Source organism: Patella vulgata, chromosome 2, assembly GCF_932274485.2.
Source record: "Patella vulgata chromosome 2, xgPatVulg1.2, whole genome shotgun sequence".
Taxonomy (NCBI): Eukaryota; Metazoa; Mollusca; class Gastropoda; family Patellidae; genus Patella; species Patella vulgata.
The window spans coordinates 22,331,325-22,358,755 of record NC_065880.2 but is presented as its reverse complement, the minus strand read 5'-3'; the positions used below and the strand labels follow the sequence as shown (position 1 = coordinate 22,358,755).

The 27,431-nt window shown below is 34.6% G+C and overlaps 1 protein-coding gene across 1 annotated transcript; it reads left to right on the top strand.

The window, feature by feature from the left end:
* The first annotated feature begins 52 nt into the window (after positions 1–52).
* Positions 53–24,146, top strand: LOC126810892 (DNA mismatch repair protein Msh2). Its single transcript, XM_050536235.2, has 27 exons — positions 53–108; positions 2,009–2,058; positions 2,310–2,345; positions 2,814–2,901; positions 3,745–3,890; positions 4,601–4,711; positions 5,496–5,582; positions 5,921–6,041; positions 6,510–6,596; positions 6,811–6,869; positions 7,424–7,544; positions 7,978–8,091; positions 8,439–8,575; positions 9,126–9,242; positions 9,621–9,735; positions 11,494–11,549; positions 11,877–11,966; positions 12,609–12,780; positions 13,486–13,611; positions 14,195–14,290; positions 17,741–17,805; positions 18,453–18,620; positions 18,812–18,903; positions 20,721–20,875; positions 22,200–22,267; positions 22,833–22,946; positions 23,625–24,146. The coding sequence occupies exons 1-27, from the start codon at positions 75–77 to the stop codon at positions 23,799–23,801; spliced, it is 2,802 nt and encodes a 933-aa protein (XP_050392192.1). The 5' UTR covers positions 53–74; the 3' UTR covers positions 23,802–24,146.
* The last annotated feature ends 3,285 nt before the right edge of the window (positions 24,147–27,431 follow it).

Below are 27,431 nucleotides of genomic sequence, written 5' to 3'. Positions count from 1 at the left end.
AGAATAGTTGAGCTGTCTGGATAATTAGGTCTTGACATTAAACCGCGCCAAATTTAGCTACTTGTAATTTCAATATGGCTGTGCAACCAAAACAAGAATTACAACTTGGTAATACCATGATCGCCCATTTTCAGACAAAAGCTTATCATAGGAAAATATTTTGTTTAATTTACTGTTCTAATTCGATAGATTTAAATGTCATATAAGATTTTTATTGGTTGATCGTAAATTGCAATATACATGTAGATATCAATGAATTAAGAAATATTGAAGTAACACTTTAATAGTTTAATCCTTATATAATTAAATATAATATATATATAAATAAAATAGATTACTAAATGAACACACTTAAATATATATACTACTTCCGAATTTTATTAACATGCTTAATAAAATTCAGAAGTAGTATATCCGTATAAGTGTGTTAAATTTAAGTAACAACTTGTTGTGTAGAACACTGAACAGTACAGTACAATTAAATTAATATAGTAATATTTTTCAATATTTGTACTTAGAGTAGACTGTAATTAATTTTCAATTTCAATTGAATAAATGAGATTGTCATCAAAGATTAGTGCTAGTTAGTACTCAATCAGTCAGTTTGATTAAAAGCCAATTAGAAAGTCCCATTACAAATTAATCTCAAGATGACGACTAGTTCAGCTCTGAATGTAGATCACAATCTCATTACACTTGAGTGTAATGAGATTGAGATCTACATTCAGAGCTGAACTACACTTGAGTGTAATGAGACCTACATGCAGAGCTGAACTAGGTGACTAGTAGCACGTACCCGTATGTTTGGACATCTACATTGTTAATTTTTTTATGTCTTGTTGAGATTTATCCAACACAGCCAAAATTTGAAATTGATAGTTAATAAATAAAATGATATTGGGTGTAACATTATACCTTTCAGCCCTATCTGGGTTGCTGGTCCTGGGGACCTTTTCGTGGGCCCTGGACAAACTCGAGAAACAAATATATACATTGACTTATAAGAGTGACTTAAAGGAGCTAAATCGCTAATATTTGGGACCTAGAAATTGACCTAAATGGGTCGCAACGCATTTAATAATGTAATCTGATTGTATATAGACTGATTTACATTCAATTGTTTCCGTTTTGACTCTAATTTTAATTCAGTTATGTCCAGCCAAATATGGCATGTGTCTCAACCCTATAGCAATTTCTAGCATCTGGTTATTCCAGCCTATTGAGCAGGCTCTCCAGTTGAATATGTCTAGCCTCGTTCTTTCTGGTCACTTGTTGCAAAGGACGCTAAATCGCACTATGGTACACGATTTGTGTACCAATGGTAAAATGTTTATTTTGTCTTAAATGTTGGATATCAGAAGCCTACCTTTTCCTGGTAAGATCACAACATCAATGTTGATTTGAATTGACAAATAATTCGTATTTTCAACGTGTAAGACTTTGGATGATATTGAGTTAGAGACTTAGCTACTTTAAGTAATGGCTACTGCCCTCCAGGGCCAGTTCTATAACATTGATTATCAAATCTAAAATTCATTTTTGGTATTTTATTGAATCTTTGACTTGTCATTATTATCAAGTAAGGAGGGCTCTTCAGTGTGAATGTACGTTTTGACCACTAGAGGTTATAACCCCAACCCCGATGCGATGGTTGCAAACCATCACTGTCCGAAACATTGTTTCACCATGGAACATAGAGAGCTTTAAAGTTTGAACAACATTTCATTACCCCACATCCATTGTAACTACTAACTACAGGCCTACTTCTTACACAATAGTTAAGGAGATGGCAATGCACACATAAATTTGTCGTAGCCATCCTCCTGTCAGTATTTTTGTTTAATTTATCAGACTAGTTTTGCTGATACATAATAAATAAAGAAAACAAAGACTTAGTGAGAAGTCCCTATGCTTGGAAGACTAAATCAAATTAATGTATCTATGCAGATATTCATTAGATCTATACCAGTATACATGTATATTGATTTATGCATTCTATTAATTGCAGATTTTTCACAGGAACAAGGATTTCTAGCTTTTCATAAAGGATTGCCAGAGGTAAGTACAATAATGTCAAAATTAAGCTAAGATATACTGAAAAGTATGAATTTAGTGATGGAGTCCCTTTAAAGAATTTCTAACACAATCATATTTTCTGCATATCAGACTTGGGTAGATGTCATTTGTTTTTTTTAGTTGTTCTTAAGTTATAGTTTTGAAATTGTGAAATTTTGTCGTTTTAACGGCACTAACTAGCATATCATGAATTGTGTGTTAGGTCGATATTTAAATCAATCTTTATATTTCAGAAACCAAATACAACATTACGTGTGTTTGACAGATCAGTAAGTTAGGGTTTTTTTTATAGTAATTTATGTAAAACCCATGATATTATAAATTAGAATATAATTTAACCCTATCTTTTTCTCCCAGCCATTAATATTTTTGACACTATAACCCCCTGACAAAAATTCTGTGACAATTAACATTCAAAAAGTGTGGTCTGAAGTACCACTCTCTGTGTAAAATTTATATCCCTGTAGAGATCCTAAAATACTGTTTATCCCCAGAAATTAATTTTAATCCCAAAATAACAAAAGTATTTTTTATTGACACATTAATCCGTAAAACAGGGATTCAAACACTTAGATGTGCTTAAAAAAGTATTTTAAAAAAATGTCTGAATAAATGAAATAGGTTTTGTGCATAAACATATGACAAGTCATCTTACTTCATGTTTTGATCCACTATACTCTATTCCTTTTCTTTAAAAGATTTGTGGTAAATGCAGTGTGTATACATTTTTATTTCAGGATTATTATACTGTTCATGGTCAAGATGCTTTATTCGTTGCGAAGGAAGTTTTTAAAACAACCGGTGTTGTCAAATACTTAGGAGGAGGTAAGTACCTCCATTCAACCACTCGTGTTATAATGTCTTGCAGCAAGGCTTGCCACAAGATGTAGGTACTTAAGAACACTCACCCTACCATTTTTGTGACAAAACAAAAAGATATATACACAAACAGTTTATTATTCGCCAAATGATATGGTAGTTTCAGATGGTTGTACTCTATTAATACAATTGTAAGATTCTTTCACACAGAACTAACCAACTTTATTCTCTAAAATATATTGGAGCAGACTCCTTTAACATTACCAGTAATTCATTTTGTAAACAAGTTTGAACATACTGTTGACCAGGAACCAAGTATGATGTCATCACAGCCATCTTAGAATTGTGACATCACATCAAAAATCCACCATTCGATGTGCAATTGTCCCAAGGAAGATGCATTCAAAGTAGTATTAATGTTACGATGGTCAAAATTTTGAGAATTTACTGGACCCTAGAGAAAAACATGTATTAGGGGAAAAGGGTAAACCAATATAACAATGTCCTTCTTCAGGATCTACATAACAATAAGGTTATGTAGTACATGTTGACCACAGACTCTTTTAATATAGTGATTTGAGCATGGGTAAATAAATGGATTATTGAGCGCATCATAAATACATTAATATGATTATAATTAGAAGCCTGATGGTTACATAGAATTGTAACCTGCTTTTTTTATGTTCCATTTCTACATGTCACTGAAAGAATTCCATAATCCCAGTAATTTAAGTTGAATTGATGACCTCAGAAAGTGGAATTAAAATAAGCTCTAAATAAATGATATCTGGTTCTTCTGTTAGTAAGAAAACAACTTATGTTAATAAAGCATGTTATTCTATTTTACAGGAAGTAAAAAACTAGAATCTGTGGTACTCAGTAAGATGAATTTTGAATCTTTAATGCGAGACCTGTTATTGGTTCAACAGTATAGAGTAGAAGTATATCGTAATAAAGGATCTTCTAAAAATAATGACTGGACTTTAGCTTTAAAGGTAAATATATCCAATATATATTATATATAAAATGGACTCTAGCTTTCAACAAATATTATATATAACATAAAAAGTAAAAAAGTTCCCTGTGGTGTGTTAATATGACACCATGACTCGTTATTCTGTTATTACCAAGTGTCTATTTTGAATATATCTTGTATCTTATTTCCAAGTTACTTTTGACAGAAGAGAATATATCAGCGGATGGTTAGATTGATTGAAAATAAATTTTACCAATCAGAGATCTAACCTTTAGTACCCTTTAAATAGTTTCAGAATAGTTGTAAGAAGTCAATATCTTTCTTGTTAATGAACTGAATTTTACTGTAAGTTTGAAAAACTTGTTGTTTTGTAGAAGGGAGCCACACTGGCTCAGTGATTAAGACATTGGCTCGCTAACCTGAAGGACCTGTGTTCGATCCCTGCATTGGCCAAGAAAGTTCATCTGGATTTTCCAGCGTGACTTCTCCATTGTCAGTGGGCCAAACAAAAATTATAGTTGTTCAGATCGGACAAAAAATTGAGGTCCTGCATGCACGTAAAAGATCCCTTGGAAGTTGGAATTCAATATAAGAGTAAGCCGTAGTGAATATGTCCAATCAAGATTTCCCTCATAGCACAATGTATGGCGTATGCCCGTCTTCATTAGCCCAGCAAGGAGCAGAACAGTAGGAAGTTAAATCCCATGTCATTTTATTTTATGTTTGTAGGCTTCACCAGGTAATCTAAGCCAGTTTGAAGAGATATTATTTGGAAATAATGAAATGGCTGGATCAGTAGGTGTGGTCGCTATTAAGATAGCTACAGAAAATGGACAGAAGGTGAGAAGTATTTTATGATCAATGGACAATTTGTCTAAATATGTTAAATCAGACAGGACAAATATTATTCACCAACCAGTTCTTATAAATAGAGTTGATACTGCACAAAACCTATAAATCTGTTCTTGACCATAATTATAGGATGAAGCTGGTTAATAAATGCTTGTATGGTGCTTCTCGGACTACAAAATAACAGTATACATTGTATGGCAACTGGTCATGCATTCATAGAAATAAAAATACATTGCTATTAATTAGATTTCTGTAAGTTTTGGCACCTGATCAAGGAATCAGAAGAATGGAAAGACATTTCCATTAATCATATTTTTGTCTTACCCTTAAGTTTTGATCTCTGGGTTTTGATAATGGACTCCAGGACTTGCAGGGTTCCCGCGGTCCTTGAAAATCCTTGAATATCCTTAAATTTAAAATTTCATTTTCAAGGTCTTGAATATCCTTGAATTTCGCGGAAATAGGAAAATATCCTTGAATTTCTGTTGAGATCCTTAATTTGGTTTCAAATGTCTTCAATTCCTTTTAAATATGAGATTATAACGATAGTTGGTAATGTTTTGGTTATTTTTAAGATGAACAATTGTAACTTTAGGCTAAAAATTGTCCTTGAAAATCCTTGAATTTGACGTATATTTATCCTTGAATATCCTTGAAAAAATGTTTGACGAAGCCGCGGGAACCCTGACTTGTACCCTGCTATGCTCTTGGCCTTGTGGGCACCGATTTGATTGTCCTTTATATGGCATGTATTTTAGTTTTTTCTATTAAGATGGTTGGTGTTGGATATGCAGATGCCACTGTGAGAAAATTTTGTGTCTGTGAATTTCATGATAATGACCAGTACTCTAACTTAGAGGTAAGATGCTGTTATAACTATAATTGGAAATTTAAAAATAGATTCTTAACAAGTTTGCCTGCTATGTGAGAGTTAATCATGCAACTTTTTTTTCATTGAGTGGCTGTTACTTCATCATTTACAATTTGTAATAACTTCATGGCTAACTTATTTTAGACTCTTTTGTATTTAAAAGATCTATTATATAATGTGCTTAAAGAATGTTTTAAGAATTTCGTACAATTGAATTCTTATTTAAGGGTACTTTTATCTTATAGTGCGTGTGTTAGAAAAATGCCGATCCGATCAACGATTTTAAGCATTCAGATATATCATTATAACGTGTTTGAAACTTTCAGGCTTTGTTAGTTCAACTTGGACCAAAAGAATGTGTTTTAGGAACCAGTGAATTGACTGCCGATACGAAACTGAAGCAAGTTTTAGATCGAAGTAACGCACTCGTAACTGAGAGAAAGAAAAGTAAGTGATGTGGAACATTTGAAAAACTTATGATAAAAGCGATATGTCTTTAGATTTAGACTTTTGGTGGTAACTATTTACTTCAAAAATAAAACTGACCACTACTTATTTGATTTATATGTAGAGGTTATTTCTTCTCAATGTATGGCCTACTCTTTTTGGAACATCTGATGCCACTTCTCATTTGATTTATGAAAATCAGGCCCTTTAGTGGCAGTGTTTTCATTACTCTTTCAAGAATATACAAGACCATGTGAACATTGCACTACTTTACAAATAAATAGAATAGGTATTAACTGAGCAGAGTTACTGAATAGTTCCAGCTTTTATTGAAGCAGCTATTGCAGGTAAAACTTAGGATATAGTCACATATGAATATAAAGCACAAATTCAGGCTTTATCAAGCACAGTCTGCCATTTTGTCTAGCAGAGATTATTGATATTAATGCATATTTTATTTTCTTACAGCCGAGTTTAATAATAAAGATATAGTACAAGATATGAATAGATTATTGAAAAAGAAAAAGGGAGAACAAGCTAATAGTGCTGCTTTATGTGAGTTACATTTACTGTAATTCTATGACTTCAATAATTTGACTAATGCCTCTTCCAAAAACGAAATTTCACAAATTTGTGCGATGTCTGAATTTGCATTCACCTTGGAAAAAATAGTTATCTTTTCTTATCACTGAAAATATGAACAATTTCCTTTCAATTAACATATAGTATGATATATTTGACAGTTATGTATTGTATATTTATCTTTTAGCTGAAATGGATAAAGTGCATGCTGTTGCAGCTTTAGCTGCAGTTATCAAATACTTAGAGGTAAATGTGATTTAGTATTGTTCATGAAGTCTATGAATTTAAATTTGAGTTTAAACTCATGCTGCAAGTGGGTGATCGAGTATTGTATTGTGTGCACTTTACATCATAAGGTCTGTCATTAAGACAAATTGTACATGATGAGGTGTAGGGTCATCTGGTGACCAATCTGGTTGCTTCCTACGTCTAAAGCCCCCCCCCCCCCCCCATGTTCCTGAATCAAGGACTGCAAGTTTTACAACATCTAGCCATTGGTACATTAGTCTGAAATTCCTGATCGCATAGGTACATTATCTCCCTTTACTGCAGACACCTGAACAATAGCGTTGTCCAATCAGAGGTCATGACACAAACACACTCAAATCAAACATAAAACCTTGACTTTGAACGCACCATAATTTTCAACTTGATTATCACAGGAAAACATTTTACCTGAAAAGCGTGGGACTTGATATTCATGATGATATGGAATGAAAGTGAAATCAAGCCTTCTATTGATAATGAAGTCCCCTATGCACTAACAAATTATTGAAATAAAATCTTACTTGTAATTTCAGGTTTTGTCGGATGAAAGTAACTTCGGTCAATATACTTTGTTAACCTTTGACCTCAAACAGTATATGAGATTAGATTCAGCTGCTGTTAGAGCTTTAAATCTGCTTCCTAATCCAAATGAAAGTAGGTAACTCAATAAATAAACATGTGTTTGTCTATAAACAGTCTTTGTAATCAAATTGGATAAACTTGTTTCTACAAAATAAAAATTAATGGTAGCTTACATTCCCTGTTGACTAGATTTATAGGTGCCAGGTGAGCAAGGATTTTCCAGCCTTATTTCCTTAGTCAGTGGTGTAGGACAGACTACCAGACATAGAAAAGTGCAAAGTTCTTAAGATGAGACGAAAAACCAAGGTCCTGTGTATACTATAATTGGCAACATGTTACAAATCCCACGACTAGTTGGAAATCTAAATAAGGGCTGGCAGTAATCCTGCTTATACTGCACAACATCTGCCTGTGTTTATTAGCCTAGTTGTAAGAAATAAAACGTTAAACCTTGAGTGAAGTTTTATCAATTGATGAATGAAAGAGTGAACTTTATATTTTACAGGTGGTAATAAAAATCAAAGTGTGCTAGGGTTACTCAATAAATGTCGTACAGCTCAGGGTCAAAGGTTAATAGCACAATGGGTAAAACAACCATTAATGGATATAAACAAGATAGGTAAGTCTTTTAATTGTAGACTGTATATCATGATTCAACTGATTAGGTTTGATCATCTAGATGGTGTAGGATTTTACAGACCAAAAAATAGCATGAATTATCTTTCAGGTTATGCAAACATTTTATTGAACAAAAAAAAAACTAAGCAAAAGGCTGCCCATTACCCTATTTGTGTATATATCCATCTTTGCTGGCATATTCATTAAACTAAAGGCAGGTGCTATTGCTCCAGAAATTTATCCGTCTTCAGGTGCATTGAAACTCTTGTTTTCAATGATTTATATTCCAAATTTCTATGTTTTAGCAATTCCTAAAGAATAAAACATTTATTTGTGTTTAACTTTCAGAGGAAAGATTAAATGTTGTAGAAACTATGTTAGAAAATACAGAACTACGGCAAACACTTCAGGAAGAACAACTGCGTAAAATACCAGATTTTCAAAGACTAGCGAAAAAATTCCAGAGAAAAAAGGCCAATTTACAGGTACATCCTAATTACTCCCTCTCCCTCTCCAAATTATTATCATTGGTAAAGCACAGCAGATAATAAATTGTTAAAAAAGTATATTCAAGAATACTTCTTATGATGATTTATATTGGTAGCATTAGCTAGCAGAAGACAGGGAAAAATCATCAGGGTTGAGGGGTCATCTCTGACCATTACATGCAATATAATAGGAACTATCAAAGCTTTGATTGAATGTTGATATGAATTTTGTATATATTAGAGGGAGAAATGGGGTTTAATGTCCATTAAACATTAACTGTCATTTTGGGACAAAAGGATGGTCAAGTTTTATTTTGATAATTCACTTAGCACAGGGGTCTTTAGAAATGGTAGGCAGCCGAGAAAAATCAACTAGGTCAGGTATTTGACAATAAAAATGTGGAATTAAACTCATAGCTTGCAAAGGTAAAATAGATTATAATCTACATTGCAATGTGTTACATCACTTAGCCACCCAACCTATCATATAAATTATAAAATGGAAATAACATTTATCTAATGATCTATGTAAATATTTTTCCACTAGGACTGTTATAGAGTATATCAAGCTATAGATAAGATGCCCTATCTACTAGAAACATTAGAAAAACATGAAGGAACTCATCATGCATTACTCATGGAATTGTTTTCAAATCCATTAAAGGTAAATGTGCCAATAAAGTCATGACATCCTATTAAATGCAGAAATTGAATAATTATTGTCCCGCAATATTATGCTGTCCAAGGTAACCTGAGAAAATTAGTTAACTTTTATGCTGTTCAAATGATTTTTGCAATACAAAAGTTTAGTAATTGTAAAACCTTAATCTGTTGTACAGATTGAATTCAGAAAATCTTTGGTTAAGAAGAGAAAAATTCTGTTGGTTTCCAAATTTCATGACCGATCTGACTGACCAATTAGAAATAATATTCTTGTAAGAAGTTTAGTAAATGGTAAGAGATAGAGCTCTTTATTTGCAGTCAACAATGTTTTAAGATTTGGTCTTGCTTAGTATTTTATTCATATCAATATTATTAACAGGAATTGTTGATGGATTTTGCCAAGTTTCAAGAAATGGTTGAAACAACAATGGACTTAGATCAAGTAGAAAACCATGAATTTGTTATTAAGTCAGATTTTGATGAAAACCTTGCAGGTAAGATATATCAACAAATGTATTAAAGGACATTTTTAAAAAGAACATATTTGGGATACTCAGTATCTTATATTTTCTGATTTTTATACACCCACATTTTAACAGATTTTTTTCACAATTTGGTGGGAAGCATTGAGATCAGATTTTCAGAGTCCCCCCATTGGGCTCATAAGAGGGTGAACCCTATTAATTTCCAACCTTTTGGTGACTTTCCATTCCGGTGTTATCCTCCCTTTACCGAAAACCTTGTGAACATGTTAAAGGCTGTAGTTTAAACGGATAGGTTTCAAATTTGGTGGGAAGCATTGGTGTCATGAGAGGAAGATCACTTGATTTTCAGTGGTTCCAGAGTTATCCTCCCTTTCCTGAAAACCTTGTGAACAATATAGAAGCTGTAGTTTTTAATAAATGGTTTTCAAATTCGGTTTGAAGCATTAGGATCATGAGGAGATGAACCCTTTTGATATTCAGCATGTTGTGACTATCCGTTCCAGAGATATGCCACCTTTTCCACAACCCTTGTGAATGTGTTAGAGGCTATATATATATATAGTTTTTAACAGATCTTTTTCAAATAACATCTTCATTAGCCCAGTCGGAGTAGGACATTAAATTTCATTTCATTTCTTTTTCAAAGTGGCTATCTTTTGTTAATATTTGTGGTTTAAAACTTTTCAAGAAAGTGGGAGATCTTGCAGATAGATTTAGAATATCATTTAAAACAATATATAACGAGGGCTGTCGGTAATTTTTCACAGTTGATTAATAGCACTGCTAATCAAAAAGTCCAATTTTGCCAAATTTGATTAGCAAATTTAAAAATTGATTAGCAGTTTTTCAGTTTCAACGTAAAACACCTAAATAACAAGATATTACTTTAATTCATAACAAATATGATTAGATTCCATTCTGACTATTCTTTAAATTCTTAGATTTTTTAGCACTGCCACAAGTACTTGTGACAGTTTGTGAATGTGATGTAGACATTTAGTTAGGTTTATGTCTGAAGCCAATTCTTGACAGTGACTTCCGAAGCCCCACTCATTTTAATTGTTATTTTTTGTCACGTTAGAAATCTTCATTAGAAAACAATTTGTCTGCTTTTTATCGTGTATTAGTCGTATTACTATTTTTTCGTTCAATCAGGCGCACCTCGATTAACTAGACACACGCGATATAAACAATAATATCTTACGGGAATTTTTACTTTGATTTATCATTTTACAATACGTTAACATGTATTTATTTTTTTATATTTTATTTACAATGCGTGGGGGATACACTGGATTTATTTCTTTCAAAATGAATATGATATAATTACTTGATGTCTCGCAATGTGAGTGGTACTACTTGATTCCCTATTTCCAGTTTAATAGTCCCTATTCATTGAGTTATGTCCCTGTGTTATATAGTGTTGTGTCTGGATAGTTCGAGAAGAAAATGTCACGCGGAGAATTCAGTTTTGTTTATAAAATTTTATTCAACATTTTATACACGTTGAAAGTGTTTAGTAAGCCTTCTAGTCTTCAAAATGTGGATTATTCTTGTGTCAATATACAAAATGACAGGCATATTAATGATTCGCAGTAACTGCGAATCAAAAACGTTAGATTTTAATTTTTGGTTAGCAACAGACAAAATATGTGTCGCAAATTGCGCTGCGATACTGGTTGTTGGCAGCCCTGCCTGTAACCAGTGTAGATTAGACGAACTCCATGGTTAGAATAAACAATAACTATAAATACATTTGCTTTTCAGAACTAAGAGAAAGAATTGATTCATTGGAAAGTGATATCAAGGCTCAAGTAAACAAGGTATAGTTGAAAAGTTATTTTAGATGTATATTGCTTACAAGAACAGTCCAATATGTATTTCGTGAATAAAACTGATTAATTAGTGGTGAAAGACTTTCGCAATCCTGTATCCTAATTCTGTGAAACTATTTATCTTTGTTCCCTATTACTCTTTGAGAAACACTTGGTTACATAGTTAAACCCACCATTTCTTGACATTGTTAAGTGAAATCTAGGATGGCCTGTTTAATGCTTCTGGAAAAGCTTTGAAATATTTGGATGTTGTATGAAATGATAAAGATAATTTCTTTATAATGAGTGTAATGGTTATATTTTTTTTTATGACAGGTTGCACGTGATTTGGGATTAGAAGCAAATAAAACTTTAAAACTAGAAAGTAATAATCAGCTAGGTTATTATTTTAGAGTTACAAGAAAAGTAAGTTTATTCTAAATTTTATTTAAGTTTGAGTTGCATCAATTATTTTGATTAGCAACATAACTGAACATAAATGTTAGAAAAACTGGCCATGGTACACCTCCTTTCACTATGTTAAACAACCATAATTAACATAACATATTATGTTCCCATTACATCATATTTTCTGTCTTAAAATATTTGTCAGCTACAGAAGAATTGCGTATTTCTATCCATGCACAGGGGGGCTGTGTGTCATGAAAAGGAAATGGGTCGCCTTTCCAAGGAGATGGGTTTTCTCTGGGTCCTCTGGTTTCCTCCCACTTCTAAAGATCCTTAAGCACAAGCGAATTATGGAAATAAAATTTGACCATGTGTTATTCCCGAAATGACCTAGATTGTGTTGAGTCGACATTAAACCCCATTTCTCTTGCTCTATCCATGCACATGAAAATCAAGATGGCCTCTAACCTAGCTAGTTTTGTTTATTTAATTGTCTAGATTGTTATTTAAAGAACATATATCAGCTCTTATTTGTGTTAAATTTAGGTAAGGCAAATAACTATTAGCTTTTTGGCACATTAACTTAAGGCTTTAAATGTTGAAATAAAATTTAATTTACATGTATTATTGATTTAATTGTATGTATTGTTTTATTTCAAGGATGAAAAGGCACTGAGAAACAATAAAAATTATAGAACTATTGACACAAATAAAAACGGTGTTCGTTTTCGTAATTCAGCTGTTCAAAAACACAACGAAGAATATCTAAAAGCCAAAGAAGAATATAACGAACAACAGAAAAGTGTTGTAGCTGAAATAGTAGAAATAGCAGGTTTGTGTTTGGTAGTTGTTTCTAGAAATATGTAGGAGGGAGGTTAGGTTTTTAACATGCTTTGCTGTTGATCATTAGGCTTGTCATATATAGTCTTTATCCAAATCCTGTGCAACTATTCTTCATAGCACCCAAAGTAACACAAGGCTTATTGTTTTTCTCTGGGTTGATTGGTAAAATTCTTAAATATTAAAAATTCAATTTTTATGAGCCATTTACAGAAAGCATCAACCCATTGCAATGTACCTTTTCTAAAAAAAATAAAATAAAACAAATGTATTTGTGGAATTCCATATACTGTTGGGTGTTTTTATGGATAGATCAGTGTTACTGGTAGTATTGGAAGTATCGCTTGCTATTTACACACACAAAATAAAAAAAAGTTTCTCGGTAACTACATAAAATACATATGCGATCAACACATTTTTCAAGACAGATATGCAACCAGCACATTTTTAAAGGCAGATATGCTGTATGCAGCCAGCATATTTTTTTTAACACAGATATGCTTGAAACTCAAACTTGGTGAAAATGTTTCTTTACTATTCTCTTGATTTATCTCACATAATTATATAATTATAATAACTACAGTATTATTTTAGCTGGCTAATAATATCTACAGTATTACTTTATTGTTCTTGTTTTAGCTGACTATGTTGAACCTATGTTAGTTATAACTACAGTATTACTTTATTCTTATTTTAGCTGGCTATGTTGAACCTATGTTAATAATAAATGATGTGGTAGCACAGTTAGATGTATTAGTTAGCTTTGCTCATGTCTCTGCCAGTGCTCCAATTCAGTATGTCAGACCCAAGATGCTCAGTCCAGGTGAGTATTTCTTAAATTTGTATAATCTAATCTATTGAAATGCTTCATTGAATCTTTAAAACCAAGTTTGATATGTCATGTTGGTTGTATTTTGTCTTTAACCTGTCTTTCCATCCTTCTGCGCTGCTTAATCTGTAGGAGAGGCTAAAAGTTATCATTCGATTAACTTGACTTTCATACACAATGTTTCTGTTTATGATCAGGTTTTGGTGTCTTGTAAATGGTTCAAATACCTAAAAAAAAAAAAAAAAAAAAAATGTGACAGCCTACCAATGATTCGATGTCTAGCCATCAATGTATAGTTTACTTGATAGTGTCCCAAATTTAGCATGTGGGTTTGAATATGCAATTCAAATGCCAAGATGTAATAGTGACCTATTTACCCTGTGGAAAGTTCCAGCTAAAAATATTGACCTGTTTCTAATAGAAGTGCTCTTTCTGGGCACAGATATAGTAAGCAAATATGGAACCACTTGAAAGATTCCCAGATAATTGATATACAGATTCGCAAATATTTCATGTAATAAAATACTTTATCATTAGATCCATTGCTAACATTTTATGAAATACATATATTTTCCAGGTAGTGGAAGTTTGAAACTTAATGAAGCAAGACATCCATGTCTTGAAATGCAGGATGATGTCTCATTTATTCCAAATGATGCTGTCTTTAAGAAAGGTTGAATTTAAGTTCTTTTATGTTTGAAAGATTAATTAATCAAGCGGTTGTCATGCAAGATAGAAGTAGGACTCGTCCTCATTGTTTCAATGCTTCACATAGGATTATAAATAATTCAGTCATAAATTGAAGCCTCTATCGCATTCACAAAAAGGTAATTTTGGAACAGAATATCATGGATTGATGACTATTGATAGGGTTAATCCTCTTATGAACTCAATATTTCACACCAAATTGGAAATAAATCTGTTAAATATTGGTTTTGGCTAAAAGGAGTAACTCTGGAACAGAAGGTTGCAGAATGCTGAATATCAATAGGGTCTGTCCTCTCATATGAATCAAAAATCTGAAAAAGATTGGATAAACACTGTGGCCTCTATCACATTCACAAAATTTTTTGGCTATGGTTGGGCTGTTGGGGTCACTCTGGAACTAAAGGTCACAGATCACTGATATTGATAGGGTTCATCCGCTCTAACAAATTTTTAAAAATTCTGTAGAAAACTGTAACCTATCCTATATCGCAGTCACCAGGTTTTTTGGCATGGGGGATAAAACGGAAAGTCCGATCTACACTTAAGGGCGTTCAGCAGATAAAATGCATATTTTAAAGCTAGCACTGTAATTTTTGTTCATAAGGCAATACAAATAAAATAACTTGTTTCTCGGGCACCGCCCGCACGCAAAATTGGTTGCGCGTGCAGTCTATTTATTAGTCTTGATGAAAAAAAATAAATATGTAACGCCCGCCCGCACATCGACAAGCAAGTCGTAAAAAAAATATCCCGCATGTACCTACATCCGCCATACATGTATATCTATTCGAATGTATTAAAACTGATTCAGATGAACATGCTGTCTTTTTTATCCGAACAATGGCGAAGTTTGGCAGATTTGCCTTTTTTATTGATATCGAAAGAACCTCCATTTTGTATCACGTGATATTAATTACCTCCCCTGATAAACTAGAATTTGATTCGTGTTAAAAGTCATTGGCGACAATATTTCAATCATTCGATCGTAATCGGCTCATTATTGCCGGCTTCAGTCGGTCCTTGTTTGGAAAATCCTATTGATAAAATAATGAACCGTAGAACAGGTTAATTAATTATAGCTAAGAATACGATACGATGACGATAGTCGTCATAATGCATACCTTAGAATCTGGGTCATTATTAGCACATTTACGGTAGTTTCGATAATCCGGAAAATAATAATTGGATTACCGATTTGATGGTTTTACTGACCAGTTGTTAGTTAGATTTAAATAGTCATTCAATATAAACACCGGATAGAACACCGAATATCCTGAGAAACACACCGAATATCCCAAGAAACAGTATTTCCGGCAATCTCCAATACCGATGACACGGTGTGACATGCATTGGTTGGAATTCGGTAAATAATTATAAATAAACCGGCGATACTAGATTGAGTTTTAAATACTGTTTACCATGATTATTATTTTTGATACACCTGGTGAAAGAGGCTTAGTTTTTAAAAATGTTGTTGTCTTTATGGAGGGCTATTACATAGTCGTATGGAATTTTATTTTAAACCAATTTCAATGTGAATTAAATATGGAAAATTATTTTCCTTTCAGTCAGTGTTCAGTCTCAGTGTTTTAGTAGACTTGATTTTGGGTTTATGTTTTAAGTATGTACAATAAAGTTGAATATAACGGAAAGCAAAAACGTAAACAAGTAATGACTTTCTCATTTAAAAAAAAAAAAAAGAAAGACCGCCCTCCCGCCCCAACAATTTTCAGCAATAGCCAAATTTTATTTTGCACCATCAATGAGTAAAAAAAAAAAGAAACCGCCCTCCCTCCCTACAGTTTCAGCTGTCAGTTGCCCGAGAAACAAGACATTTATTTTGTGTGGCCTAAGATATGTAGTTTATTTGGGGTGATAAACTGCATATTAATCACCAAAAAAATACCAATTTTATTTAACAATAATGTTCCAAACTTGGCCCAAAAGCATGATAATAAGGGTATTGATGACAACAAAAGTCGAATTTTCTCAGTTATGCCTGTATGGATTTGCGTCAAGTTTGGCATGAACAATGCTAATTGCAACTCCAAAAAAGCCACAGAACAATTTTTGCCTATAGGCTGTGGTTTGTCTAGTATCCAAAACGATGAGTTTTCTTGGAAATCTTATTAGTACATGCTAAAAAGAAATATCGATAATCCCTTCGGTTGATTGAAAGTAGAGGTTATAAACAACATTTCGACATCAAAAACGTTATAAAATATCAACTCAAAGTATTTTAAAATCTTTGTTGATTATTTACCTTCAAACGAGATTTTGTGATTTCCGGTAAATTCTTTGTATACGTCTACGACAAGTTTTAAAATACAACAATTCGGATGTAAAAAGTAATATTTACTTCAGTGCACTACTCCGCCGCTCTCTAAATCATTGTATACATTCAAAAATTATAGTATTCGACCATCAAAAAATGAAATTCAGCCATGTTCCAGTCCTGATAGATAGTAGACCTGGATAATCATGTCATAGAGGCAATTCCTTCTGACATCATATATAGATAGATGTCAATGAAAATCTATTTCTATGATGATCCAGTGTGAAACTGCAGCTGGAGGCAGCCATGATTGTTTATTGCAGATGAAGTGAACGATGTGTACCATGTCATAATTTATCCAAGAGCTGATCTAGGTCTGGGAACCTTCTCGTTTGCTATAAATATTTTTTTTCTTTCCGCTTGTACCCCCATTATTACACAACAAACGGTCGGCCTGTTATGTGTTCTCTGGGTTATTTTACACATGGAACAGGTGTGCAAAGTCTTAATAAGATTGGTATTGAAAAGTTTGTGTGTATCTTAAGCGGCCCATACACGTTCAATTCTTTTGTCAAATAATTGATGAAATTGACTTTACCCACACACAATCAATGTTTTAGAGTCAATTTTCATTCTGATCGAAAACATCGAGATGAATGCATCTCTGGCACTAGCACACACGGTCAATTTAATTGACGAGCCGTCAATAAATATCAAAGGAACTTTGATCCGTCAATTAATTGATTCAGTTAAATTGTTTCAATTAATTCACCGTCAATGTCCTCCATACACTTTTAATTTCTTCGTCAGTTAATTGACGGTGAATTAATTGAAACAATAGTTTTGAATGGGAGACAATACTGGATGGAGGAGGACTTTACAACAAAACAAATTAAACAAGACCACAGCAGAATTAGAAACATATTCCAGTAGAAACAAGTTGCCATCACTCAACGATTTCTTTTTGCTAATGCTCTATAAGAGAAATAACTGTTGTTACCAGATCATTTTACACAAATATATGAATTTATTTTCATTAATGTGTTTGTCATCATGCTAGGTTTTTTAAAAAGTTACTGTATTGTAAGGCCTACATGTGCAAATATTCATCCATATCTTCTTTTTTTTAACCACCAATAGATGAACAAATGTTTCATATTATTACTGGACCAAATATGGGTGGAAAATCAACATATATTAGATCAGTAAGTGTTTTTCTTAGTTATCTGGGGAGCCACAGTGACTAGGTGGGTAAGACGCTGGCTTGCTAGTCTTGAGGTCTTGTATTCAATCCCTGCATTGGCCAAGAAAGTTCATCTAGATTTTCCGACGTTTCCACGTGTCAGTGGTGCAGGACAGAGGGCTTGACAAGGACAGCTGTCTAGTCATTCAGATGGGATGAAAAACCTGTGGATACATTGGCATGCATGTAAAAGATTGCTTGGCAGTTGGAATTCGATATAAGAGTAGTGCCGCTGCCCGGGCAAAATTCCCCTCATAGCACACTGTTTGGCGTATGCCCATCTTCATTAGCTCAGTCGGAGTGACTCGGAGCAGAACAGTAGAACGTTAAACCCCATTTCATTTCATTTCTTAGTTATAGACATGAATTCAAGTCCTAGTATGTAACAAAACTGGTCCCTTTTTTCATATTCTGAACTATTTAACTTCATGACGTGTCATTCTGAAAAATATCTATGAATTCTGATATTTAAAATGAGAGATTGATAAAATAACTTTTATTATTATATTCTGTAATGGTTCTTAAATTTCAAAACAGTTAATTTGTGAATATCTAGAAATCAAACAGTGGACTGAGTGGAGTGATTAGATCAGATATTTATATTAATAGGTTGGAGTTATTGTATTAATGGCACAACTTGGTTGTTTTGTGCCATGTTCAGAAGCAGAAGTAACAATAGTTGATAGTATATTAGCTCGGGTTGGAGCAGGTGATAGTCAACTTAAAGGTGTATCCACATTCATGGCAGAAATGCTAGAAACAGCTTCTATACTAAGGGTCAGTTGTATTATTATAAAGTGTTATTTCTTCTTTTAGTTAATCGGAAAAACAGGTTTTAAAGTGGAATTGTATCCTAGAATAATTAAATGAATAAAAACCTCCCTTCCACATCAGATATTTTGGAAGGATTGTCTGCGAACCAGAATTTATTTGTTTGTATGGGCTAACTATTGTCTTTTCTTCTTTAGTCAGCTACAGAAGATTCACTAATTATAATAGATGAATTAGGGAGAGGAACATCCACATATGATGGATTTGGTTTAGCTTGGGCTATTTCAGAGTAAGTAGCTAACCCACGCCCTGTAACAAACATTTAACTTCAAAATAAAGAATCAAGTTAGTCAAATTATTTTCAGTTGATTAACATCAATTGTCTCTCATTTGAAAATCTGAGAAAATTTTAATGAGTTCTTTAATTTTTAAATCCTCAGCAAGATCTATAGAGCAGCCTTTCTCTAATTTATCTACTAATAATAATAATAATAATAATAATATATATTGTTTATAGACCGTTACACACAAATTGTCTCAACCGTCTTTACATGGGCGTACTACACATAGTATATACATAATAATAAATGAATAAACACTATCAATAACTCATAAAAAATCTCAATTCAAGATATACAAATGTATGCCTATAAAAACATTAGATTGACTAGTAGTTATTGCCTAATTGAATAAATATGTTTTGAGGTTGGATTTAAACAAGCTGAATTTGGTGAGTGATCTAAGTCTTAGTGGCAGCTCATTCCAGAGAGTAGGCGCGGCACGACTGAAGGCGCGATCGCCATACAACTCACTGGTTTGTTTTCCATGTGTTTTGTGGGAAAAGCGTCGCAACTTCACCCCATCACTGCTTCTAGTCCGATAGGATGGAACTTGAATACTAATGATATTAGTGAGGTAGCAAGGCGCTGACTCACTATGGCGTATTAACTTGAAAATTATACATGACAGTTTGAAATGAATCCGCTTCTCAACTGAGAGCCAGTGTAGTTCCCGAAGAATGGGCGTCATCTCTGCGTGACGCTCCAGCTTCCTTCGGATCACCAGTCGAGCAGCGGAATTCTGAACATGTTGTAATTTCTTTAACTTGTATTTCGGGAGACCATAAAAAAGACTGTTACAGTAATCCAGTTTTGATGTCACAAAGCCATGCACCAATTTCTCAGTACTGGCCTGGTCTAACAAATGCCGGATTCGCCCTATACGCCACAGTGAGTGAGAAGCCCTGCTACACACACTCTTGATCTGATCATCCATTAGTCCAGCCGAGTCCATCATCACCCCCAAGTCCCGTGCGGAAGCCGATGGCGAAACAAGCACCTCACCAACTCGTACATCACCCGCGACAACCTGCGGACTCGCATTTTTCCTGCACGATGAGAAACGGACAATTTCAGTTTTATCATCATTGAGTGCAAGTAAGTTTGCACGCATCCAGAGACGAATCTCATCTATACAGGCCTCAATACGACCGGCAGAAATCGAGTCCGTTCGCGAGTCACAAGTGATGTAGAGCTGGGTGTCATCAGCGTATATTACGGCATTTAAACCATGGCGGCTGATAATATCCTCGACTGGAGTCATGTATAATGCAAACAGAACCGGTCCTAGGACCGAGCCCTGGGGAACTCCAAATTCTAGGGGGTGGTCCTCCGACACCACCGATCCAACTGACACTCTTTGTGTTCTTCCTCGAAGAAAGGAATTGATCCAATCATAAGCCTGACCACAGACGCCAAAACGCTTACGCAATCTGTTCATGAGGATGCTGTGATCGATGGTGTCGAAGGCAGCAGAAAGATCCAGTAATACCAATATGACATCATGTTGCCTATCAAGAGCAAGCACAACATCGTTCAGGACTCTAAGGAGCGCCGTCTCGGTGCTGTGCCCCTCTCGATAAGCAGACTGAAATTTGCCATAGAGTCCACCACTGGACAAGTACTGGTGTAAGCGTCTTTTCTAGAATATGAAATTCTGGATGTCAATTTTCAACCATCATCCATATATTCAATGGAAAAAAATATCAACTTATGTGCTAAAAATACTGAAATACTAAAATACAACTTGCTAATTTTTGCTTTTCAGACATATTGCTACAAAGATCAAGGCATTTTGCTTATTTGCCACCCATTTTCATGAATTGACAGCTTTATCTGACAGTGTCACTACTGTTAATAATCTTCATGTGACGGCACTGACAACAAACAATACATTAACGTTGCTATATCGAGTAAAACCAGGTAAAATCACTCAACTCAATTTTTGTCCCCCGCCTTTCGAAGAAAGCAGGGGACTATTAAAATGGGTTCGTCCGTCTGTCTGTCTGTCCGTCTGTCTGTCCGTCACACTTTTTGGGACACAATAACTCTCTTCCTAATTGAGCTAGAATGTTCAAACTTGGTGTATGTGTTTATTAGGTCAATGCCTTGATGGAGTTCGAAGATGAGCATTTTCCGCTTAGGGTAAGCAGAGATAAGCAATTTGATTGGTTGATGCTTTGGGACACGATAACTCTCTTCCTAATTGGGCTAGAATGTTCAAACTTGGTGTATGTGTTGATTAGGTCAATGCCTTGATGGAGTTCGAAGATGAGCATTTTCCGCTTAGGGTAAGCAGAGATAAGCAATTTGATTGGTTGATGCTTTGGGACACGATAACTTTTAATTGAGCTAGAATGTTCAAACTTGGTGTATGTGTTTAGTAGGTCAATGCCTTGATGGAGTTCGAAGATGAGCATTTTCCGCTTAGGGTAAGCAGAGATAAGCAATTTGATTGGTTGATACTTTGGGGCACGATAACTCTCTTCCTAATTGAGCTAGAATGTTCAAACTTGGTGTATGTGTTGATTAGGTCAATGCCTTGATGGAGTTCGAAGATGAGCATTTTCCGCTTAGGGTAAGCAGAGATAAGCAATTTGATTAGATGAGCATTTTCCGCTTAGGGTAAGCAGAGATAAGCAATTTGATTGGTTGATACTTTGGGGCACGATAACTCTCTTCCTAATTGAGCTAGAATGTTCAAACTTGGTGTATGTGTTGATTAGGTCAATGCCTTGTTGGTTGATGCTTTAGGACAAGATAACTTTGATAGAGAGTGATGAAACTTAAGTGTATAGTTGATAATCAGTTTGATTGCTTGATACTTTAAAAAAAATAAATGTGCGATAAATTAATGTGTCATCTATTTATTTTGGTATTTTGGCGGGGGACATCAGCCTCACTGTTGGCTTGTCTTCAATTCAAACAAGGGAAAATACCTAAAGTTCCTTTGACTAATATGATATACTGTATTAAACATACCAAAGAATATAAATTAATTCGGTAGGTTGGGCAGCCAACATGTGCTATATATCATAATTAAAGTTAGTAAGAATATACCATACATTAGTCCTAAAATGACCTAATGTTTGCTATGTGGCGTTAAACACAGACCATTTCTCTCTCTCTGAAATCAAGTGTAACTTGGAAGAAGTTTTATTATAATTTTTAAAAACAATGTAATTACATTATTAGACACTCTTAGTTGGTTGTATTAAAAAGTATTACTGATGTATTTCTCTTTAAGGTGTTTGTGATCAGAGTTTTGGTATTCACGTAGCAGAACTGGCTCACTTTCCTAAACATGTTATAGAGGTAAGTTTACAGAACTAGACCACTTCCCTAAACATATGTTATAGAAGTAGGTCTATCTGTCAGAACTGGCTCACATCCTAAACATATGTTATAGAGGTAAGTCAGAACTAGCTCACTTCCTTAAATATGTTATAGAGGTAAGTCCGCCTGTCAGTCGAATAAATGTGACTGGCTAAAAGAGTTACATGGGTCAAAAATTAAAAACTAGTCATAAATTTAAATTCAGTATTTAAAGCCCGTAAATTGTTATATCCCAAATCCTTTGGAGTTTTATTGAATCTCTGCCTTGTCATTGTTATCTATCAAGCAAGATGGACTCTTGAAGGTGAATGTACAATGTTTCCATGCAGCTGCTACAATATTCGACCGTGAAGTTGTTACACACCATAACATTAAGAATCCGAAGAAAAAAAAGTTATTCAAAATTACTAAAACAAAGCGAGAATCAATAGCAGTCAAAAACAGTAAATTTTGTGCATTCCATCACAATATATATTGGATATATAACAATAAAGATGTCTATGTGATATTTATTGCTTAAATAATGTAAACATGTATATTTCAGTTTGCTAAAGAGAAGGCTAATGAATTAGAAGATTTTCAATCAGTCAGTTTAGAAGGAACAGATTTTGAAGGTGATGGTGAACCTGCTATTAAGAAAAGAAAATTGGCAAAACAGGTTTGTACTGATGCGATCATAGGTGTACGAGCCAATTTGCCCCGGATATGATTAGTTATGTTGGATTTTTCCCATTTCAAGATATTCAATATCGGTGTCATTGCCAAGCACCAAGCTTTAATTAACCGCAAAAATACTCATTTTTCTGTAAAAGGAACGAAAAAATAAGTTCCTGAAAGGTTTCATAACACTTTAAGCAAAACAGTACAAAGGGAAAGAAATGAATTTAATATTTTACTATAAAAGGATATTTTCCCCATATACGTTATGGCCTACACTTATTTTAATTTTAAACTGTCATGCTGCCAATGGTATAGTAAGTGCAGGACTACCGCACTACACACAAAACAAAACCAACAAGATATGGTGGGACCTCAGTTTATCATAACATTAAAACAACTAGAAGCTTCTACATTCCAGGCCCTGCACCACTGACAATGGGAAGCAAGGCTTGAAAATTCTGAGGAACTTTCTCTGCCAACATAATGATTACTCCCAAGACCCCCTGATTCGTGAGCCAGTGCAATACTCAATGTGCCACTATGGCTCCCTCAAACAGTACATGAATACAAAAATAAAGTTACAAAGCATCAAATTGAATCAGCTTTTCACAAGTCCTACCTTATCTTGGCTCCTATTACAAAGCATGAATAAATTTAATTCAATCTTACTTTACAGGAGGGTGAAGAATTAATCCATGATTTTCTACAAAGAGTGAAAAAATTACCTATCAATTCTATGACAGAAGAAGATTTAAAAAAAGAAGTTGATAAATTAAAAGAAGAAATCAGTGCTAAAAACAATCCTTATATAAAAGACATACTAGCTAAAACAAAAAAACAACAGTGCTCATAGCCATTGTCGTCTGCTATCTTTATCATAGGTTAAATTAGAAAGACTTGTGTGCACTATCTGTAATAGGGTTACATTTCATATCAATGTTCCATACAGTAGAAGATGACATCTGACCCCCAGATTCTTGCAATGTCCATGTTTTGCCTGTGTCTTGTATGTTTGTATTGTATTTTTCTAGATTATAATTACCAGTATAGAAGATTCTGTGACATACTATGAAAGTATTTTCTAAGCTAAAGTATCATTAAATATGGTTATACATTATTGTTATCTATATGAACAAGCCAACAGTGAGGCTGATGTACTTTACAGCAATGCAAATAAATGGATGACGCATATTGATAATTACGCATTTATCTTTTTGAAAAGAATTGAGCAATCAAACTGCTAAGGTATCTATACTTCGCCTAAGTAGAAAGATCTTATGATCGAAATTGGTCATGGGGGGTTGGATGGCTGAATGGTTAGCGTGCGCGCGCTGTATCATAAAGCCTGTCATTGAGTCGACTCGTGTGGTTTCGAATCCCTGGTGTACGTGACAAGGAGTAGGGTCGCCTGTCCAACCTCGTGGGTTTTCTCCGGGTCCTCCGGTTTCCTCCCACTGCTAAAGACCCCTATGCGCAAGCGAATTATTGAAATAAAATTAAACCACATATTAGTCCCGAAATGACCTAGTTTGTGTCGAGTGGACGTTAAACCCCATTTCTCTCTCTCTCTCGAACTTGGTCATGGTTTTGATGTAGCGAAGCTATACATCAAGATTCATCATTCTCTCTTAAACACACATAATGCAAGAGCTAAATCCGCCTATTGCAGGTCTTTCTTTAGATCTGGAATGTCATATAAATTATTGATTTCAGCATAGTCTCATTTCATTATCTATTTTTATATTTCCACACATTCAATATGTGGATGTATGTTGTCATCACCCCTGTCTGTGTGTCGCCTACAGGCCACAGTTCTTAACTGATCGTCTTGAAACTTTACATACAGATTCTTATACCCCCAGAATGATCCCTATTGTTTATGGTGCATGCCCGACCCCCAGGGGCAGAGTCATGTCCACTTATTTGTATTTGTTTGTTCCACAGGTCACATTTCTTACCAGATCATCTTGAAACATTTCATACTTTTTCCTTATACCCCAAGGTATATCAATCATTTCATGACAGGTTTGTACCTATTTATATTGTCCCATGTCCAATCCCCATGGGCAGACCCATGTCCAATTTTATTTATTTTGGTGCATGCCCCAACCCCCTGGGGTGGTGTCATACCTGCTTTTTGTTAATATTTAGTCTGTTAATTTGGCAAAAAAAAACCAACGTCTAGCCTTCTTTGCCTCTTGTCATATTAGCCATTTAATAATTCAATGACTTAATTTTAAAAAGTTCCATATAAAAGAATTGCGGACGTATATTGCAGCGATAGGGATGCTCTTGTTTAACTATTATAGCTAGAACTGTAAGCTCTTAATTATCTAATCTTACCTAATGCTGCATTAATTAGAATAAAAGTTATATTATCCCAAAGGATCAACCAATCAAATTGTTTATCTCTACTTAGCTTTAACGGAAATTGTTAATTATGACTACTATAGGGTCCACAATCAGGGGCCATAATTCAAGAAGTTACAGTCCGATATGCGCGATTATTGAAAGGAATCGATATCTTTGGGTCATAAACTTACATTTCAGTTTCATCAAAATAGGATTAAAATTGTGACCTCTATAGGGTCCACAAGCTAAAAACGTGATTTTTCGTACAATCAGGGGCCATAATCCATGAAGTTTCGATCCGATACATGCCAATATCGAAAGCAACCGAGATCTTTTGAAGATAAACCTATATCGGATAAGAATTGTAACCTGTAGAGTGTCCACAAATAAATTGTGGACGTCGGACGGACAGGGGCGACGACAATATACGTCCACATGAAAATGTGGGTGTATAAAAAGTAGGGGATATTCAGAAACAATAAAAAACTGCGGAAAAGACACTGCTGCTTTTATTAGTGGTAACTAGTGTATGTTAATAACAGGCCAATTGCCTACACATGAACATAAACAGTTCATATGGGCGGCTTATCTGACGGCCCCATTTCACTGGCAAAGAGATACACCGTCAAAAGTGAAAATGGACGTTTTTATACGCCCACATTGAAATGTGGTCTTATATTGTCGTCGTCCCCCGTCCGTCCGGCGTCCACAATTGCTTGTTGACGCTCTAGAGGCTAAAGTTAATATCCGATTGACTTTAAATTTATACACAGCGTTTAAGGTCATGAGGCGAAGAAGTCTATTGATTTTCAACGATAACTTTGAAAATTCTTGTGACGCTCTAGAGGCTAAAGTTATCATCCGATTGACTTCAGATTGATACACAGAACTTTATACGCAGAACTTTATAAAAAAAAAAACCAACAAATTCTAATGGTTTACTGATAATTACTTCATGAGTTGTTACTCTTAATCAGATTTTAATGTATTATAAATGTTTCATTACCGGAAAAAAAGTAAAAATATGCGACAACACTTGTTGACTACCCGGTTGATTTAGCTGCTGTGGGCAACCTATCTTTGATTTTTGTCTTAATGAGTAATTACTCCACCAATCCTCAGACATTCAACAATTCGTCGTGGTATGCTCCTAATCAACCGTCCAATCACGATTTGGGGCAATCTGACCCATTCCCCTTGCAGTGCCATGGTCAATTCTTACTGTGTTGCCCGTTGACGTCGACGAACACGTCTCCCGATGAAAATAAACGTAACACACTAAAAGCAAAGATACGCTAAACAGTAAATCTTATGCAAGAACCCGTAGGAATGCTAACATGGATAGATAAACCAGCACGCGGCAGTTTTCATCAAACCTTCCTTGAAGTGTCAAATTAGGCAATGAACCCCTCTCACGTGTATGGCGCTATTGCGCGTCACATGTGCAGCTCAGTGGTTCTTCATCTGTGAACATACTCTCAAAGCAAGTCAAGTGTCCAAGACTATTTATCATATCACAACCTGCATAGGTATTTGCATTTCAATATCCCCTACTTTTTTTGAAGAGTATAATATATTGTCGTCGCCCTTGTCATTGCTTGTTGACGCCGTTGAGGCTAAGTTAATAACCAGTTGACTTTAAATTTAGACATATTGTTTAAGGTCATGAGATTCTCAACGATTTCACTTTGAAAAACCTTGTGGACGCTCTAAAGGCTAAAGATAATATTCGATTGACTTTAAGGGGTCACGGTGCCTAAGTGGGTAAGACGCTTGCTCGCTAGCCTGGAGGTCGGGTGTTCGATCCTTGCATTGGCCGACAAACTTCACCCAGATTTTCCGGCGTGGTTCCCCCATATCAGTGATGCAGGACGGAGGGCCTGACAAGGCCAGCTGTCTAGTGCTCCGGTTTCCTCCCACTGCTCAAGACACCCATGTGCAAGAAAAGTATTGAAATAAAATTGAACCATAATGTTAGTCCCGAAATGACCTAGTTTGTGTCGATTGGACCTCTCTCTCCTTACTAGGTCTCCAGTATTTAACATATTTTTGAAGTGTTCGAGGGAGTAAAGATGTGGAATCCGACCCCGAGTCCCGACACACTGTCCTTTAGATCCGTGTTTCCCAGTTT